Raw genomic sequence first — 16,199 nt, 5'->3', positions numbered from 1 at the left:
CACCCCCCTGTTTCTAAATTAATCCTGTGACAATTCTATGGGGTAGAAACTGTGATCACCTTAACTTCCTCATGAAGATGCACAGAGAAGCTAGGTAATTTGCTCAAAGTCACACAGCCAGAATAAGGGTATCAGGAGGTAACCATATCTAGGAGACTAGATGTCCCTTCCAGTCTCTGTCCCCTTGCCCTTCTCGGGGTATCTACCTATAGTCATCGTGTGGGACTCCAGGCAGTGAGGAATATTATGTGTGGAAGGTGGTTCCAGGATCGAAGAGAAAGGCCTTTGTCCATCCAGGAAGCATCTGCAAGGTGGAGAGGTGGTTAGTTCACCTTCCTTGGACAGCTCAGCCCCAAGGACCCAGGGGAGAGAGGGTGGGGGAGGGGCACGCACTGCCCCATGCTGAGAATGTTGCACTAACCCCGGGAGTCTCTGAGTGGGAGGCTGAGGAAGGAAGAAACTGGACCCCTGGAGCTGGACTGTGGGTGTGGCCAAACCCCTCCTGGGTCCTCCAACCTGCTTGGACTCCTATCATTAAACCATTTTGCCTTCCAGAGCCGGTGCCTGGGCCTGAGCCCTTCAGGAAGAAAGAGGTGGTGGAGATCCTGTCTCACAAGAAGGCCTACAACACCTGTGAGGGGTTGGGGAATCCCAGGGGTATGGGGGACAGGAGGTGGCCCTCTGGGCCGCAGAGCTTTGGATCCACCTGTGTGGATGACACATTAGTTCTTGGGGGCCCGACACCGGCTGGGTGAAGGCCCCTTCTGGGGTCCTAGATCCCTCCAAGGCGCAGGTGCGCGCTTGGGCTCCCCCCTCGTTGGCCTCCTCGTTGGCCCCCCGTTGGCCCCGCCCCCAAGGGTCTAAGGCCCCTGAGTTCTGGCCACGCCTCGGCCATCCCCTCTTCTCCCTCTCGCGGTCTCCTCCCTCGTTTCTGGCGCCACCGCCACAGGCCCCACCTGTCTGTCCCTTCGAGAACCCCTCAGCTCTGTTCGGCCGTGGGAAGGACCCTCTCCGTCTCTGGGCCGCCCCGCCCGGGTTCCTTGCCCCGCCCAGGTTCCGTCCAGCCGCCCCGCCCCCATCCGTCTGGCCCCGCCCCCGGCTCACGCTCGCGGCCCCGCCCGCAGCCATCCTGCTCGCTCACCTGAAGCTGAGCCCCGCGGAGCTGCGGCAGGTGCTCATGAGCATGGAGCCCCGGCGCCTGGAGCCCGCGCACCTGGCGCAGCTGCTGCTCTTCGCGCCCGACGCCGACGAGGAGCAGCGCTACCAGGCCTTCCGCGAGGCGCCCGGCCGCCTCAGCGAGCCCGACCAGTTCGTCCTGCAGGTGCTGCGGCCGTGACGGCCGCCAGGGGTCAGGGGGTGCTGCCCAGTGGCCTTGGCCGCCTCTGTCAGGGCCCTCGTTGTGAAGGGGGCTGTGTGGGTCCAGCCCCCCTACGGCCGCTGCGCCCGTGCCTGAGTGCCCACCTGGAGTCCAGGGTAGATGGGATTGTGCTTCCTTTGGGGGCTTATTTTTTCTCGAGGGAATGCCGGTTTGCCGGCTGACCCCCACCCCAGGCTGCGGTGGGGCAGTGGGTCTCCTGGTGGGGCGGGTGAATCCTGGCTTTGCCTTCATGACAGATGCTATCCGTTCCCGAATACAAAACCCGCTTGCGCAGCCTCCACTTCCAAGCCACCCTACAAGAGAAGACGGAAGAGATCCGGGGCAGCCTGGAGTGCTTGCGCCAGGCCTCCCTTGAGCTCAAGAACAGCCGGAAGCTCGCCAAGATCCTGGAGGTCAGGGCGCACCCCCTCCCTGGTCACTCCACCTGCCTGTCTGTCCCCTGGGGCTTCCTGTCTGGAGGTCCACCATGATGGTGGTCCAGGGGGTGGGGTGAGGTGAGGACCTGGGCAGGACCTGCCCACCTTCCTTTCCACAGTTTGTGTTGGCCATGGGCAACTATCTCAATGATGGACAGCCTAAAACCAACAAGACCACAGGCTTCAAGATCAACTTCCTGACAGAGGTGAGGGAACCAGCTGGCAGTAATCGATGAGCATGCTCTACCATCGAGGATGGGGAGGTCAGGCCCAACCCAAGTTGTGGCAGAGGAGAGAAGAGAATATCATGGCCAAGGAGGGCCCTTTCCCCAGAAGCAAAAGCTGGCTGCCTGCAGGCTGGAATGAAGCAAAGGTTGGGGGTGGGAAGCTTTTATACGCAAGGCAAGCCTCAGGATCTGGGGAAATGGAGTGGTGGGGGGGACAGGGAGGGGAGACTCCAGGAGGAAGGAGAGAATCCCACTTGGTAGGTTCTGTGCCCTTAATAACACCACGATTGCCAGGCCATCCTAACCTCGAAAGATCTAGGATCTGAGAAAGGACAATTTGAATATCCAGCCTTCCCACTGTTTCTGAGACCTTTTACCAGGGTACCTTTTGTTGTTTTAAAAGAGAGGAAGAAATCTCCATTTGTAGACATGAATGTTTTAGGATGTCTGAGGCACAGGTGGGCCAGAGATGGTTCCAGAAAATCACAGGAAGGAAGATATGTGAGTGGTGCTCCCCTGGGGGTCAGAAAAATCTTGGGCTATATCTGCTGACAAGAGCACCGCTCCCAAGGACAGAACAGCTGGTGGCCTCCTCTAGCTGGTGGCTATGAGCCTGGTTCCTGGGTGGTGGGGTGGGGAGGTGTCTCAAAGATCTGGGCTGGAGAGCTTTCAAACTCCTAGGGAGGCCCATGGGCATCCCAGCAGAGCCTCACAGTGAGGAATACTAGAAACTTTGGAGTTGGTGAGTGTCAAGGGCCAGTAACTGCTGCCACACTCCAGGGGAAGTGGGGCCAAGGGTACCCAGACCCATATGATCAGCAATCTGATGGGGTCCTTGAGGAGGTTGTATGTTGGGCATCACTTGCAGCTGAATTCCACAAAGACTGTGGATGGGAAGTCCACCTTTCTGCACATCCTTGCCAAATCACTGAGCCAGCACTTCCCAGAACTGCTGGGCTTTGCTCAGGACCTGCCCACTGTGCCCCTGGCTGCCAAAGGTAAGCTGAGTGAATGGACAATGGGTCAGGAAGCAGAGGCACTGCTGTCCTGGGCTGGGAGGTCAGTGCTCATGAGGCTCTGTTGCCTTCCCTACAGTGAATCAACGGGCCCTGACCAGTGACCTGGCTGACCTCCATGGCACCATCAGTGAGATACAGGATGCTTGCCAGAGCATGTCTCCCTCTAGTGAGGACAAGTTTGCTGTGGTCATGACGGTATCCAAAGAGCAGCCTGTCCCAGTAACAAGGTGGGCCCTGGGGCGGCCAGGTAGAGCTGGCTTCAAGATCAACTCCAGTGGCCACTGCAGACCCTGTGTCCCAGCAGAGATTCTGGGCAGAGGCTGCTGTAAGTGGGTCAAGGGGTCCTGGCAGAGGGTCCATCCTGGTGATTTAGAATCCAGGTACTCATACCATGTCTGCATAACTGAAGAGGAGCTCTTTGGACTATCTGAAAGCCACCGCCTTGCCCCATCTGTCCTCATGGGCAGCCCAGGCTCAAGTCACAAGATACAGGGACAGACCTCTCAGGCCCTAACCAGCCAAAGGGAATCAGGAGAGGGGCATGTTGCCACTGAGCACAGATAGGGATGGATACTACAAGGGGAAAAAAAAAGGAGAGATCAAAACCGAGAGAATGCCAGAGGGCTATTATATGTGGGTGTTTGAGGAGGAAGGGGTCATGGCATCTGAGAAGAGCCCAGAGTAGGGAGAGGGCTGACTTACAGAGAAGACACATAGATGGCCTGGATGATGTGGACTTCAGAGGCAGCTGAGGGAGCAGTGTACAAAGGCACTGGGGCTGCTGGACATAGCTGAGCGTGGGGCATGGGGCAGGCAGGAGCCAGGCAGCTTAGAGAACCTGAGGGTGGTTTCCTTAACAGAGGCTGATCAGTCCTTCCTAGATACAGCCCAGCCGGTGCTGCGGGCACTGGACGGGTTGCAACATGAGGCCATGGAGGAGCTGGGCAGGGCACTGGCCTTCTTCGGTGAAGACTCCAAAGCAACCACTTCTGAGGCCTTCTTTGGCATCTTTGCAGAGTTCATGAGCAAGTTCGAGGTGAGCCATCATGGGAGATCTAAGGGGCCTCTTAGAAGTCCCTCCAGGGGTCAAAGGCAGGCACCTCCATAAAGCCCAGATTGGGAAAGGGCCTCCAGCAAGTGTGATGCGACCCCCACGGGGCTGATAGGTCTCTTCCCTGGCTTTTTTTTGGCGGGGGGAGAGGGGAATGAGGCAGGACAGGGGTCAGGGGCTCCTGGGACCACTGACCAGCCCCTCCTCTTGTACCTCTTCCTCTCCAGCGAGCACTCAGTGACCTGGAGGCTGGGGATGGCCCACGCAGCTCAGGGATGGTTTCACCCCTGGCCTGGTGACCTGCGGAGTCCATCCTGCCTGAGGCCCATCCCAGTAGCCTGGAGCAGTCCATAGCAGCCTGGGTATGGGAGATGGGGCCCGGCCTCCCCGTGTCTCCAGCTACCTCAGCTGTCAGGCTCTGGGCACTGGGAAGGTACAGGGTCAGCCTGGTTCCCCTCTGTGGGCCTTGGCTTTGGCTCTGGCTCCAAGTGAGCACTGGGGGCATGGGACAGAGAGGAGGTGCTAACTCCTCGGAGAGTGTGAACCTTAGCTGCCCACAGGCATGCTCACACTGGAAGGCCTGGCTTTGCCCGGCCTCTCTCTGGGTCTTGGAGTGGATGCTGGCTATGCACACCCTCAGGACTCTGGTCTGGCCCAAGGGAGGGGTGGCAGGGCTTCCACCAGTGAGTGGATTGTGAAGTGGCCCCCACCTGGGGGCAGTGTCTGCTGTCTGCCCCTCAGAGCTTGGCCAGAGCATTCTCTGCCCCAAGCAAGGACATCGGAATCTCCTTTCTGAGCCTGCTCCCAGTAGGCTGGAGGGACGCCCTTGCAGAACATGCACTCTAGACCCTGGACAAAGTGACAGATACCCTTGAACATGCCATGCCAGTAAGCATGACAGGCCTTGAGGTTCCTCACCCAGCCCTGGCCTCCTGGGGCTGCATGGAAGAAACTGGAAGAAAGGATATCCCCAAATGCAGGGACCTGGGGGCCTGTGTACCAAGCCTGGGTCTTGGAAGCTAGAAGCAGGGAAGGGAGGACAGACGCTGGGCAGGAATACAGGAGAGGACTGGATTAGGAAGACCGCGATGTCAGACTGTAGAACTGAGGGGTTTCAGACTGTAGAATTGAGGGGTTTTATCCAGCAAACAAATTTGAGTCCAGTTTGAGGAGCCTGAGAGTGGGATGGCATGGTCAAGTAGGGACAGAGAGGATGGAAAGCTGTTTAGGTGCTGGGTGAGCAGGACTTGGTAGCTGATTGCCTGGCTGGGTCATGGTGATGTTCCCTGGAATGGGTCACATGAGCAGAGCGGACGTCGGGGTAGATGACACAGAGGGACATAGTTGGGATCCCAGAGGCTGTTTCACATGTGTGTCTGGAGGCCCTGGTGAGGTCAGGAGTAGAGGAGACAGTTACCTGGACACCAAGAGCAGGGGTGCTGTGGACGGGGAGGATATGTTAATTTCCTCCATCCTTTTCATGTTCCAGTTGGCAGTCCCAACATCAGGCAGATTCCTGTTGCCTCTTTCCTTAACCTTCTTCCAGAGAAGTCTGCAATGGGCTTTAAATTTGTCTCGGATTCTTTTTCTCTCCCTACAATCAAATGGCTAATGTTGCTTTTGGACAGTATCTGGGACCCGTTCAGTTCCTGACAATCTCCCAGACTATTCTTTGAGGCCATGTATATATTCTTTCCTTGTCCCCCACTCACAGCCACCATATAAACTTGGGGCACCAGAGTGGCTCAGTCGGTTAAGCGACTCTTGATTTCAGCTCAGGTCATGATCTCAGGGTCATGAGATTGAATCCCATGTCGGGCCCCATGCTGGATGTGGAGCCAGTTTAAGATTTAAGTTTAAGATTCTCTCTGCCCCTCCCCACCCTCTTAAAAAAAAAAAAAAGGCTAACCAAAATGTATAATTCCGTGGGGGTGGGGAGAGAGATCCAGATGTGTCTAGAGGTGTTCATTTCTCCCCAGCAGCTTAAGCTGGATGATTTCATGAATGACCAAAGCCTGTGTCTCTGAGAAACATGTCAGACAGTGAGTTAAAATCCCTGTATGAGAGCCATAGAAATGATAGGCTCCACCCCCAACACCCTCTCCAAGTAAATCCAGCCCTATGCTGGGGAGGAGGGTATGGTACGAGGGTACACAAGTTGGCAAGCCAGCACTAGCTCTGTTTTCTCCCTGAACACCTTCTATTGGGAACCTGTGTGTCACATGATGTCATGTAGCAAACTGTCCTAAATCTTGGTCACTTAAAACAGCACCCACTTACTGCTCATGAATCTTGGAGTCACCTGGGCAGTTCTGATCTGAGCTGGGTTCAGTGGACTCACAAATCAAATGTCATCTGTAAATCAGGTAGGCAGCTTTACTAGTCATGCAGGGAGGGCTCTCTCCCATGTCTGGGGCTTTGGCTGGGACAACTTGGGTGGCTTTGTGTGACCTCTCATTCTCCAGCCAAATAGCCAGGATGGTTCCCATAGTGAAGGCAGGGGTTCAGGAGAAACAAAGTCACAGAAGGCCCCTTGAAGTCTAACCTCAGACCTCAGACCTGGCACACCACATTCTATTACAGTTTCCTGTCATGTAACAAGGCCAGCCCAGATTCTAGGGGCGGGCTAATTGGCTCCGCTCTGGATGAGAGATGAAGCCAAGTCACACTGCGTAGGGTGTGGATTCAGGGTTGGCTGGAGAATCAGAGCCATTTTTACAATTGGTTTACCACCTGCCTGCTTGGCCAGACATCCTGGTACAGATCTCAGCCTCTTTAATTTTCAGTGGCCTCCATCCTGCCTGGATTTGGCTCAGCTCTGGTTATCATCTCCATGTGTCCTCCTGGTGGCATGCCTCCTCCTCTCTCTTACCTATTCTTCCATTACCTAGTTCCCTGACTCCACTCTGTCCAGTGGGCAGCAATGGCCTGTGCCTCCCTAGCAACTAGTTTCCCTGCTGCAGGGAAAGCACCCTGTGTTTCCTTTGATAAATTATCTCTCCCCTACTCACAGGCCCTGAGCAGTGCCAATTGGACAAGGATGGTCTCATGACTCTGGCTGGGTGGCTCAGAGTCCAGTTAAGACTCAAGTTAGCACTATTTGAAAAGGGAGGCTCCCTCTCTTCTGGATGAATTGTTGGATGTATAGAGGGTGGGACCCCAAATGGGGCTGCCAGGACCACCATGTGGAGACACCTGCCTGGGTATAAACCCAATACAGGGAAGAAGAGAAGAGAAGACCACTCCATACATCTCTTTGTCCCTGGATCCGACCATGCCTGAAGCGGACTTCCAGACTTGTCAGTCTCTGAGCCAACAAATTCCCCCTCCATTTGTAAACTTTTAAAATTTATTTTTTTGGCTTAGGCTGGTTTGAATGGGTTTCTGTCACTTGCAACACTAAAAGGGTTAACTAATAACACCCAAGGTGGTTATGGATGTTCACTCTTTTCACATCCTCAGTGAACACTCTTCATTCATAAATGCATTGGCTAATACATTTTGACTGCCTACTTGTGCCAAGCACCATACTGAGTGCAAACATCTTATGGGTTAACCTCTCCGAGTTCAATTTTCTAGGGTTGTACTTCACGGTGGTTCTACACCCAAGTCAGTACAAAGCCCTACATGTGAGGGCTACATATATGTGCCATATCCCCCCAGCAACTCCTTACCAAGTGACAGGCTGTGAATGCAAGCATTTATCCCCAGGAATTTACTTATTTCTCAATATTATGTCATATATATGTGTCCCAGTGTCACAGATGCTGGTGACTTCAACATAAAGCCCAAAGGCCCTTTCTCACCCCTTCTGTCTTTCCCTGCATTCATTTGCTCAGGCTACCATAACAAATACCAAGACAAAGTGGCTTAGACTCCACCAGTTTTCTGTCTCACAGTCTGGAGGCTCGGAGTCCAAGGTTAAGGTGTCCTCAGGTTTGGTTCCTCCTGAGGTTGCTCTCTTTGGCTTGCAGTTGGCTTTTTTCTGTGTGTACACATCCTGGTGTCTCTGCCTCTTATAAGAACATCAGTCCTCTTGCTTTAGAGTCCCACCCTTATGACCTCATTTAGCCTTAATTGTCTCCTTAGAGACCCCACCTCCAAATGCATTCACCTTCCGAGGTACTTTATCAGGTACCCTGGAGGCCTCAAAGATCTCTGGATGGAGCTGATGTTTCAAAGAGAAAGGCTGCTGTAACCAGGTTGTTTTCCCCTTCCCCGTCTTCATCTCTTTGGTCTCAAGTCCAACTCAGAGTGAATTTTGTATGCTATATTCCTGCTCTCCAAGCTCCCAGAGGACTGAACACAAATCACTCTCCACTGGCTCCCTGCCCATCACCTATAAATATCCCTCCCCCAGCAGCCCTCCAAGAACCGTCTGGACCCCAACGCCCCATGCCTTGTCACTGCCCCCTTCAGAGCCAGTCTTTCAGAGCTGTGGCCCACTCTCCCTGCTTCTGTGTCCCCACCATCCACTCACCTCTCAGCGCTTGGCCACCTAGCTTTCTCTCCCATCATCCCCCTTAGCCTGCTGTTCCCAGACAGGAAGCCACAGGGCACACTTGTTCTTATCTTAATTGACCTTTATTGAGGCAACACTGGGCACTGTTTGCCCTCCCTTGGCAAATTATCACACACCCAGGCTCGGGCTCCCAGGTGTCTATGCACCGATAACCCTGCCATCAGCTTGATTTCCCCCTGGCCCGGCTGCTTCCAGCCTTTATACGCAGCGAGTGCTCAATAATTGCCCATTAAATCAAGCTGAAATCACATCCAAATACCGACTACCAAGCTGCTCCAGAAAATGACCGCCTTCTTTCTGTAAGACAGTTTGGCCACGTGTACCCAAAGCCGTAAAACAAGGGTTGTAAAGTAGAAGTCCACAGAGGCCAAGCAAGCAGGGCGAGCACAGTAAGTGGGCAGGTGCAGGAGATGCAAAGCCCGGGATGAAGGGGAGTTGACACAGAATGACAGGGAGACCTTGGGGGCGCTGGAGGGCAGGTGCCCTGTCTGCAGGGAGACCTCCCCTCTGGCCAGTGGACCTCCCTGTGGGGAGGCAAACCTTGTGATGCCCTGATCTTCAGGCTTTCTCAAAGCGAGCCAGAAACCCAGATTTTTTAAATTTAAAATGTCCTGGTGAAATGTTGGGAGCCAATGCAAAACTGTAAGGAAGATTATCAGTTATGAGCAATCCCCCCCCCCCCAAAGAAAACATGTCTGTGAGCCACATGGAGCCCATCTGTGAGATTGTAACCCCTGGAATAAGATTCCTGAATCATTTGACACATTCATACTACCCTGGGGTATAGAGGGGTACCCCATAAAAAAGACTTGAATCTTTTTTTTTTTTTTTTTTTGAATCATTTTTAAATTTTAACAAGGGAACTGTGTTTAGGGCTAATTGGCAGTTCCGGGTTCTGGATGGAAAGATGCTATTGCCTTATTTTGAAGATGCCCTTTGAGGAAATTCACTCGATGAGTGCTTCATTCATAAGAAGGTGGGACCCACACTGTTCTGGGGGAGTGGGGACTGTGAGCTACCATGAAACCAAACGCTGGTTCCACAGACCAAGAGATAAAGGGTATGTTTAGTTGAGCAAATGAGCTACATCTATACCTTGACAGGGTCCTGAAAGGAAAGTATTTTCTCTAAAGAGAATTTGATTAGATTCCCAATGTCGCCAACACTGAATTCACGCAGTGTGTTCTGGACCATGTGGGGATAGTGTGGGGGTTTCCACAGAAAGAAATGGATGCCCCTCACCCATCCGTGTGTCACACATCCGTGGGCAGGAAGGACAATAAGGTATAGAGGGGAGAGCCCACTGGGGTGGAGCTGGGAAGCCCCCAGCAGCGAGAGGTGAGCTGGGCCTTGCCTTGTGAGAGCTACAGGGACAGAGGTCCTGGTATGAGATGAAAGTGTCAATCTGGAAGTACTCTCTCCCGCCTGGGTGCTGGGCAGACACCTTGATGTGGCCTTAGTTACATTGGCAGAATTTAACTGTGTTAGGAGGGGAATTGGTTCAGGGATACAAACAGGATGGGAAGAAATGACAATTCAGACAATAGGAGCCAGGCCAAAGTTCAGGGGCCCACCAGAACAGATGTGTGGCACATGGACCCATCCCTACAGAATCCCCTGGAATTGGGGTGCCTGGGTGACTCAGTGGCTGAGTGTCTGCCTTCGGCTCAGGTTGTGATCCTGGGGTCCTGGGATCGAGTCTCACATCAGGCTCCCCAGAGGGAGCCTGCTTCTCCCACTGCCTCTCTCTCTCTCTGTCTCTCATGAGTAAATAAAGTCTTTTTAAAAAATCCCCCAGAAGCTATTTCAGGAGGGAAACCCCAGGAGAAAGACTAGAACTCCCACCAGTTGGAGCCACAGCAGTCTTAGAAGCATTGTGACTCGAGCAGTTAAAAACCCCACTGTGTCATCATATCCACCCCCCACCCCCGCCCCCTTACCCTCACCCCCATCTGGTGAAATGGGTGATATCCCATTTCAGTCACTAGGAAAGTCACCTCACCGAGACAGTCAGGAATGCAAATAGACATCCAGGCAAACGGTTGGTTTTTAGTGGAGTTGATCTAACTTCCACGTGATCACCTTTCTGGGAGATGGATGTTCTTCTGATGGAAATATTAATTGTACCATCAGTCATTCTCAAAAAGGTAAATCTCAATGCCTGAAATGAATCAGAGCGAGCTTTATCCTGGGCTGAAGATGACCATTCTTTCTGGCTTGACCTCTAAAACCAGAAGATGCCTGGAATGTTTTCACAGGAGCCAGAGAGCCTGCCCTTGTCCCATGGAGTGTGCAGGGCAGCTCTCTTGGTTGTCTATGTAGACCCCACCCAATGCCCCTCCTCCCAATAAATCCAATGGACCCTTGGCACACACATTTTCCACATTGTGTCTTTTCCACTTGGCTAGTATGTTGGACTTTGAGTGGAATCCTGGCCTCAGCTGAGCCAATCAGAACCCCTCCCAAGGAGATGTGAAAGAAGTACCTAGAGATTTCAGGCTCATTACGGCTGCTCTCTGGAACGAAAGAGATGTAAGCTTGCTGGTGGGTCAGAGAAGGAAAGACCAGTCTGCAGAGAGAGAAAAGAGCAAGATGCATGCCATTCAATCTGTCTTGCCATTTCTGTGTTCTCAGCCATTAAACCTAATCAATGAGAAATTATCTTTGGATTGTCAAGGGTTTTTAAGCAATCATTAATTTAATCCTCACTGGTGAAGGAATCTGCAGAAAGTTGTTCTCTTCAAATAATTTCATATTATTCAAAAGTATATGCATGTGTGTGTGTGTGTGTGTGTGTGTGTGTGTGTGTGTGTGTAGGCATATATGAATGTATCTGTATATATACACACATAGAAAATAACTTATCATTCTTCTGAAGACATGGACTCAGATACATAATATGCAGAAATAAATCTCAGATATAACCTCATTCACATTCAGAGATTTGCATTTTCTTTTTTTTAAGACTTTATTTATTTATTCATGAGAAACACAGAAAGAAAGAGAGGTATAGGAAGAAGCAGAATCCATGCAGGGAGCCCAATGTGGGACTCAATCCCGGGGCCCCAGGATCATGCCCTGGGCCAAAGGCAGGTGCTAAAACCACTGAGCCACCCAGGGATCCCCAGAGATTTGCATTTTCACAGCAAACTTATGTGCAAAAAAAGAAATGAGAGAGAAAATGAAGTACAATTTTGTGTCCCCATATTATGTAGTAAACTGAAATGTGTATACAAGGTTTTGGTGATGCTTACTTAAGGCTGAATCTTTATCTCATTAGCTCTACAGAAGAGTCAAAAGAAATTATAAATCTTTTAGATGTTACTGTCCATATGAGTTGAGGTGCCACAAGTTTTTACAAAAAAAAAAAAATTCACAAAGCTGACTATACCAACAGAGGCATGCATCCACTATATTCCAAATGGGAGCAGAGATGAACAGAGGAGACCCTTTTCATAGTATCTGGACACTTTCAGTGTTTAACTTTGTATTGCCCTGATAGGAGACTGTTTTATCCATCTGTGGCTAAGAATGAAAAATGGTTGTGTGCTTGCTCTGAATCTTTTTCACTACCCCTCCCCAAAAAAGGGTAATAGGTGATAGGACCCCAGTCACATTGCTGAAATATACAGGTGTATGCTGTATGTGAATACAACTGGCAGCATCTCACTACAAATCAACTTGTTTTGCAATGCTTTCCAATGAGTGAGCCAAATAAGAAGCAACCAGGATGTCAAAAAATAGGGGACCAGTGAAAAAATTATGTTTGCCCATGAGTGACCCAAAATATTAAAAGTGGTCTCAGATTTTTACTTAACCACTCGGTAGAAGTAGTCGAAATACATAATATTGCAGAAAACACACGACTTAGTTACCAAAAACTAAAGTTCCCAGAAATAAATGAGAATACTTATGACCATATCAAGAGCCATTTCTTAGGTGCTCGAGAAATGCATCCCAAAACCTTGGTTAGCCTTTCCTTCTACTGAGGACTGATATTTCTGAAAGAAGGTGTGTAAATGGACACTAATTAATGCAATGCTGAGTCAGGAGCTGAACTCCTGAGTCACAAGGGATCACTGGTATAGGAGATGTTTTTAATTTTCTCAGTTTTTTCTCAGGCTTAGTGGAAAACTCCATCCTGGGAAACAATCGGGCCCATTGTCTCCTGCTGCAGAGCTTCTGCCTAATGAAAGGCTGACTGCTGAACCCTTGTGTTGTTCTGGGACTCCCAGTTTCCACCACTGAGGACTTCTTATCTTCACATTCTCCTCAATTGTTATTCCTTCTTGGGATCATTTTCACACTTCTCAAGTATATATCTTAATTCAGAACGAGAGAGAGAGAGAGAGAGAGACAGGCAGAGGGAGAAGCAGGCACCATACAGAGAGCCTGATGTGGGACTCGATCCTAGGTCTCCAGTATCACGCCCTGGGCTGCAGGCGGCGCTAAACCGCTGCGCCACCGGGGCTGCCCTACTTCAGAACTTTTTAAAAAGCTTTTATTTATTTACTTACTTATTTATTTATTTATTCATTCATTCATTTTCTAAAGATTTATTTATTTATTTATTTATTTATTTATTTATTTATTTATCATAGAGAGAGAAAGAGGCAGAGAGACACAGGAGGAGGGAGAAGCAGGCTCCATGCCGGGAGCCCAACGTGGGACTCGATTCCGAGACTCCAGGATCGCGCCCTGGGCCAAAGGCAGGCGCCAAACCGCTGAGCCACCCAGGGATCCCCAAGTTTTTATTTATTAATTTAAGTAATCTCCACACCCAACATGGGGCTTGAACTCGGGACTGCAAGATCAAGGGTCCCATGCTTCACCAACTGAGTGAGCCAGGTGCCCCTACTTTAGAACTTTATGTAGTGAGAGAGAGAGAAGAGCATGAGTGGAGGAATAGGCACAGAATCTCAGGCAGATCCTCGCCCACCACCCCCACCAAGCCCAGAGCCCAGCTAGGGACTTGATCCCATGATCTTTGAGATCATGACCTGAGCCAAAATCAGAAGTCCAATGCTCAACTGACTGAGCCATCCAGACACCCCTAAAAATGTCTTTTTATCACCCATATTCTTGAAAGATGATTTTAGTGGGTATATGTCTCTAAGTTGACAGTTACATTTTCTCATCAATTTGAAGATACCATTCTACCACTTCCAGTCTTGAGAAGTTAGCTCTCAGTCTAATGATTTTTTTTTAAGATTTTATTTATTTATTCATGAGAGACACACACACAGAGAGAGAGAGAGGCAGAGACACAGACAGAGAGAGAAGCAGGCTCCATGCAGGGAGCCTGATGCGGAACTCGATCCCGGGACTCCAGGATCACTCCCTGAGCCAAAGGCAGATGCTTTTAACCACAGAGCCACCCAGGCATCCCTAATGATGCTTTTGTTGTAAAGGGTAGACGTATTCATTTTCCAGGTCTGCTGTAAACAAATTACCACAAACTGGGTGACTTAAAATAATGGAAATGTATTCTCTCACAGTTTGGAAGATCAGAAGTCTAAAATCAAGATGTTGGCAGAGTTAGTTCCCTTTGGAGGCTCTGAGGAAGGATCCATTTCATGTGTCTCTCCTACCTTCTGGTGGTTACCAGCAATCCCTGGCATGCATTGGCTTATAGACATGCCACTCCATCCTCCACCATCAAATAGTGTTTTCCATGTGTGTGTGTGTTTTCATATGGTGTGTATGTGTGTATGTATGTGTGTCTGTGTCCACATCTCTGTTTTCTTTCTCTTATAAGGACACCAGTCATTGGCTTAGGACCCATCTAATCCCATATGATCTCATTCTAACTATTTACATTTGCAAAGATCCTATTTCCAAATAAGGTCACATTCTGAGTTTCCAGGTGGACATAAATTTGAAAGGGATGAGGGAACACTATTCAACTGAGCACAGTGGGTTCTATGTATTTTCCCTGTGGTTAATTTCAAAGTTTTTTCTTTCCTCTTGACATTTTTCTGTGTCTAGAAAGGGATTTCTTTATCTCACTTGGGATTCACTGGGATTCCTGAATCTGAGAATTCAGATATTTCATCTGTTTTGGAAAGTTCTCAGTAATTATCTTTCTGAATATTGCTTATCTCTCATTCTCTCCATTTTCTCTTCCTTCTGAAATGCCAATTGGGTATTCTGTTTCTTTTTTTATTTTTTATTTTTTTGGGGGGTATTTTGTTTCTTACTCTATTCTCTGTCTCTTCCAAACCCTCTCTTTCATGTTTTTCATCTATTTGCCCCATAAATTGTTTAATTTCCATATCTAACTTCTAGTTCATTAATTCTCTCTTTAGCTGTGTTTAATCTGTTTGCTTCATCTATTGAATTTGTAATGTCAATTATTATGGTTTTTATTTATAAAAGTTCTATTTAGGGGGTGCCTGGGTTGACTCAGTCAGTAGAGCATGTGACTCTTGATTTCGGGGTCATGAGTTCAAAGTCCAGATTGGGTGTAGATGGCTTAAAAATAAAATCTAGGGGATCCCTGGGTGGCGCAGCGGTTTGGCGCCGGCCTTTGGCCCAGGGCGCGATCCTGGAGACCCCGGATCGAATCCCACATCAGGCTCCCGGTGCATGGAGCCTGCCTTCTCCCTCTACCTGTGTCTCTGCCCCTCTCTCTCTCTCTCTCTGTGACTATCATAAATAAATAAAAAAAATAATAATAAAAAAAAATAAAATCTAAAAAAAAAAAAAAGTTCCATTTGGTTCTCTTTCAACTATGCCTGATAATTTTTTATGGTCTCTGGCTTCCCATTCATATTTTTTCCTCCTTTTATCTACATAAACATGTTAAACACGTTTAATTTTTTATTCTGTGTCTGCTAATTCTAATAACTGAAGTTTATGCAAGTCCAATATTACAGTGTCTTATTTCTGCTCTCTCAGTGACTTTCTCCTTGTGTGGGTTTTTTGCTTTTTGTTTGTTTGCTTTTGCAATATTTTATTAAGAATTCTTATTCTTGGAAACTGGCCTGTGGTAATTTTTTTAAAGTGTGGATTTAAAATGGATTTCTGGGGCACCTGGGTAGCTCAGTTGGTTAAGCATCTGTCTTTGGCTCAGGTCATGATCTCAGGGTCCTGGCATTAAACCCTGTATTGGGTTCCCTGCTCAGTGGGGACCTGCTTCTCCCTCTCCCTCTGACCTTCCCGCTCCCCTCAAGCTCACTTGCTCTCTCTCAAATAAGTAAATACAATATTAAAAAAAAAAAAAGAATTCTCAAGAGAGGGGTGCCTGGGTGGCTCAATCAATTGGGCATTCAACTCTTGGTTTCAGCTCAGTTTATGATCTCAGGGTCATGAGATGGACCCTTGTGTAGGGTTCTGTGCTCAGTGTAGAGTGTTAAGATTCTCTCACCCTCTCCCTCTGCCCCTCGCCCTGCTCATTCTCTCTCTCTCTCTCTCTAAAAACAAATGAATAAATCTTTAAAGAAAAAAAAAAAGGAATTCTCAAGGGAAGGGCACCTGAGTGGCTCAGTTAGTTGGGCATTCTGCTCTTGGTTTCAGCTCAGGTCATGATCTCAGGGTTCTGGGATCAAGCCTACATTGGGCTCTAAGCTCAGAGAGGAGTTCAC

The 16,199-nt window shown here is 49.5% G+C and overlaps 1 protein-coding gene across 3 annotated transcripts in view; it reads left to right on the top strand.

Moving 5' to 3' along the window:
* LOC121487758 (Grid2 interacting protein) overlaps positions 1 to 4,419 on the top strand; it is a 33,962-nt gene extending 29,543 nt beyond the window's left edge. For all 3 annotated transcript variants that reach the window (XM_041749743.1, XM_041749745.1, XM_041749744.1), the window contains 8 exons: positions 556 to 633; positions 1,125 to 1,321; positions 1,615 to 1,770; positions 1,914 to 2,000; positions 2,890 to 3,019; positions 3,117 to 3,235; positions 3,912 to 4,076; positions 4,319 to 4,419. In XM_041749743.1, the coding sequence (XP_041605677.1) occupies positions 556 to 633; positions 1,125 to 1,321; positions 1,615 to 1,770; positions 1,914 to 2,000; positions 2,890 to 3,019; positions 3,117 to 3,235; positions 3,912 to 4,076; positions 4,319 to 4,390 (1,004 nt within the window). In that variant the 3' untranslated portion in view covers positions 4,391 to 4,419. The remainder of the gene's footprint in view (positions 1 to 555; positions 634 to 1,124; positions 1,322 to 1,614; positions 1,771 to 1,913; positions 2,001 to 2,889; positions 3,020 to 3,116; positions 3,236 to 3,911; positions 4,077 to 4,318) is intronic.
* The last annotated feature ends 11,780 nt before the right edge of the window (positions 4,420 to 16,199 follow it).

This window comes from Vulpes lagopus, chromosome 3 (genome assembly GCF_018345385.1).
Source record: "Vulpes lagopus strain Blue_001 chromosome 3, ASM1834538v1, whole genome shotgun sequence".
NCBI classification, from domain to species: Eukaryota; Metazoa; Chordata; class Mammalia; order Carnivora; family Canidae; genus Vulpes; species Vulpes lagopus.
Note: the sequence above shows the minus strand (reverse complement) of the source record. Positions and strands in the feature narration are given on the sequence as shown.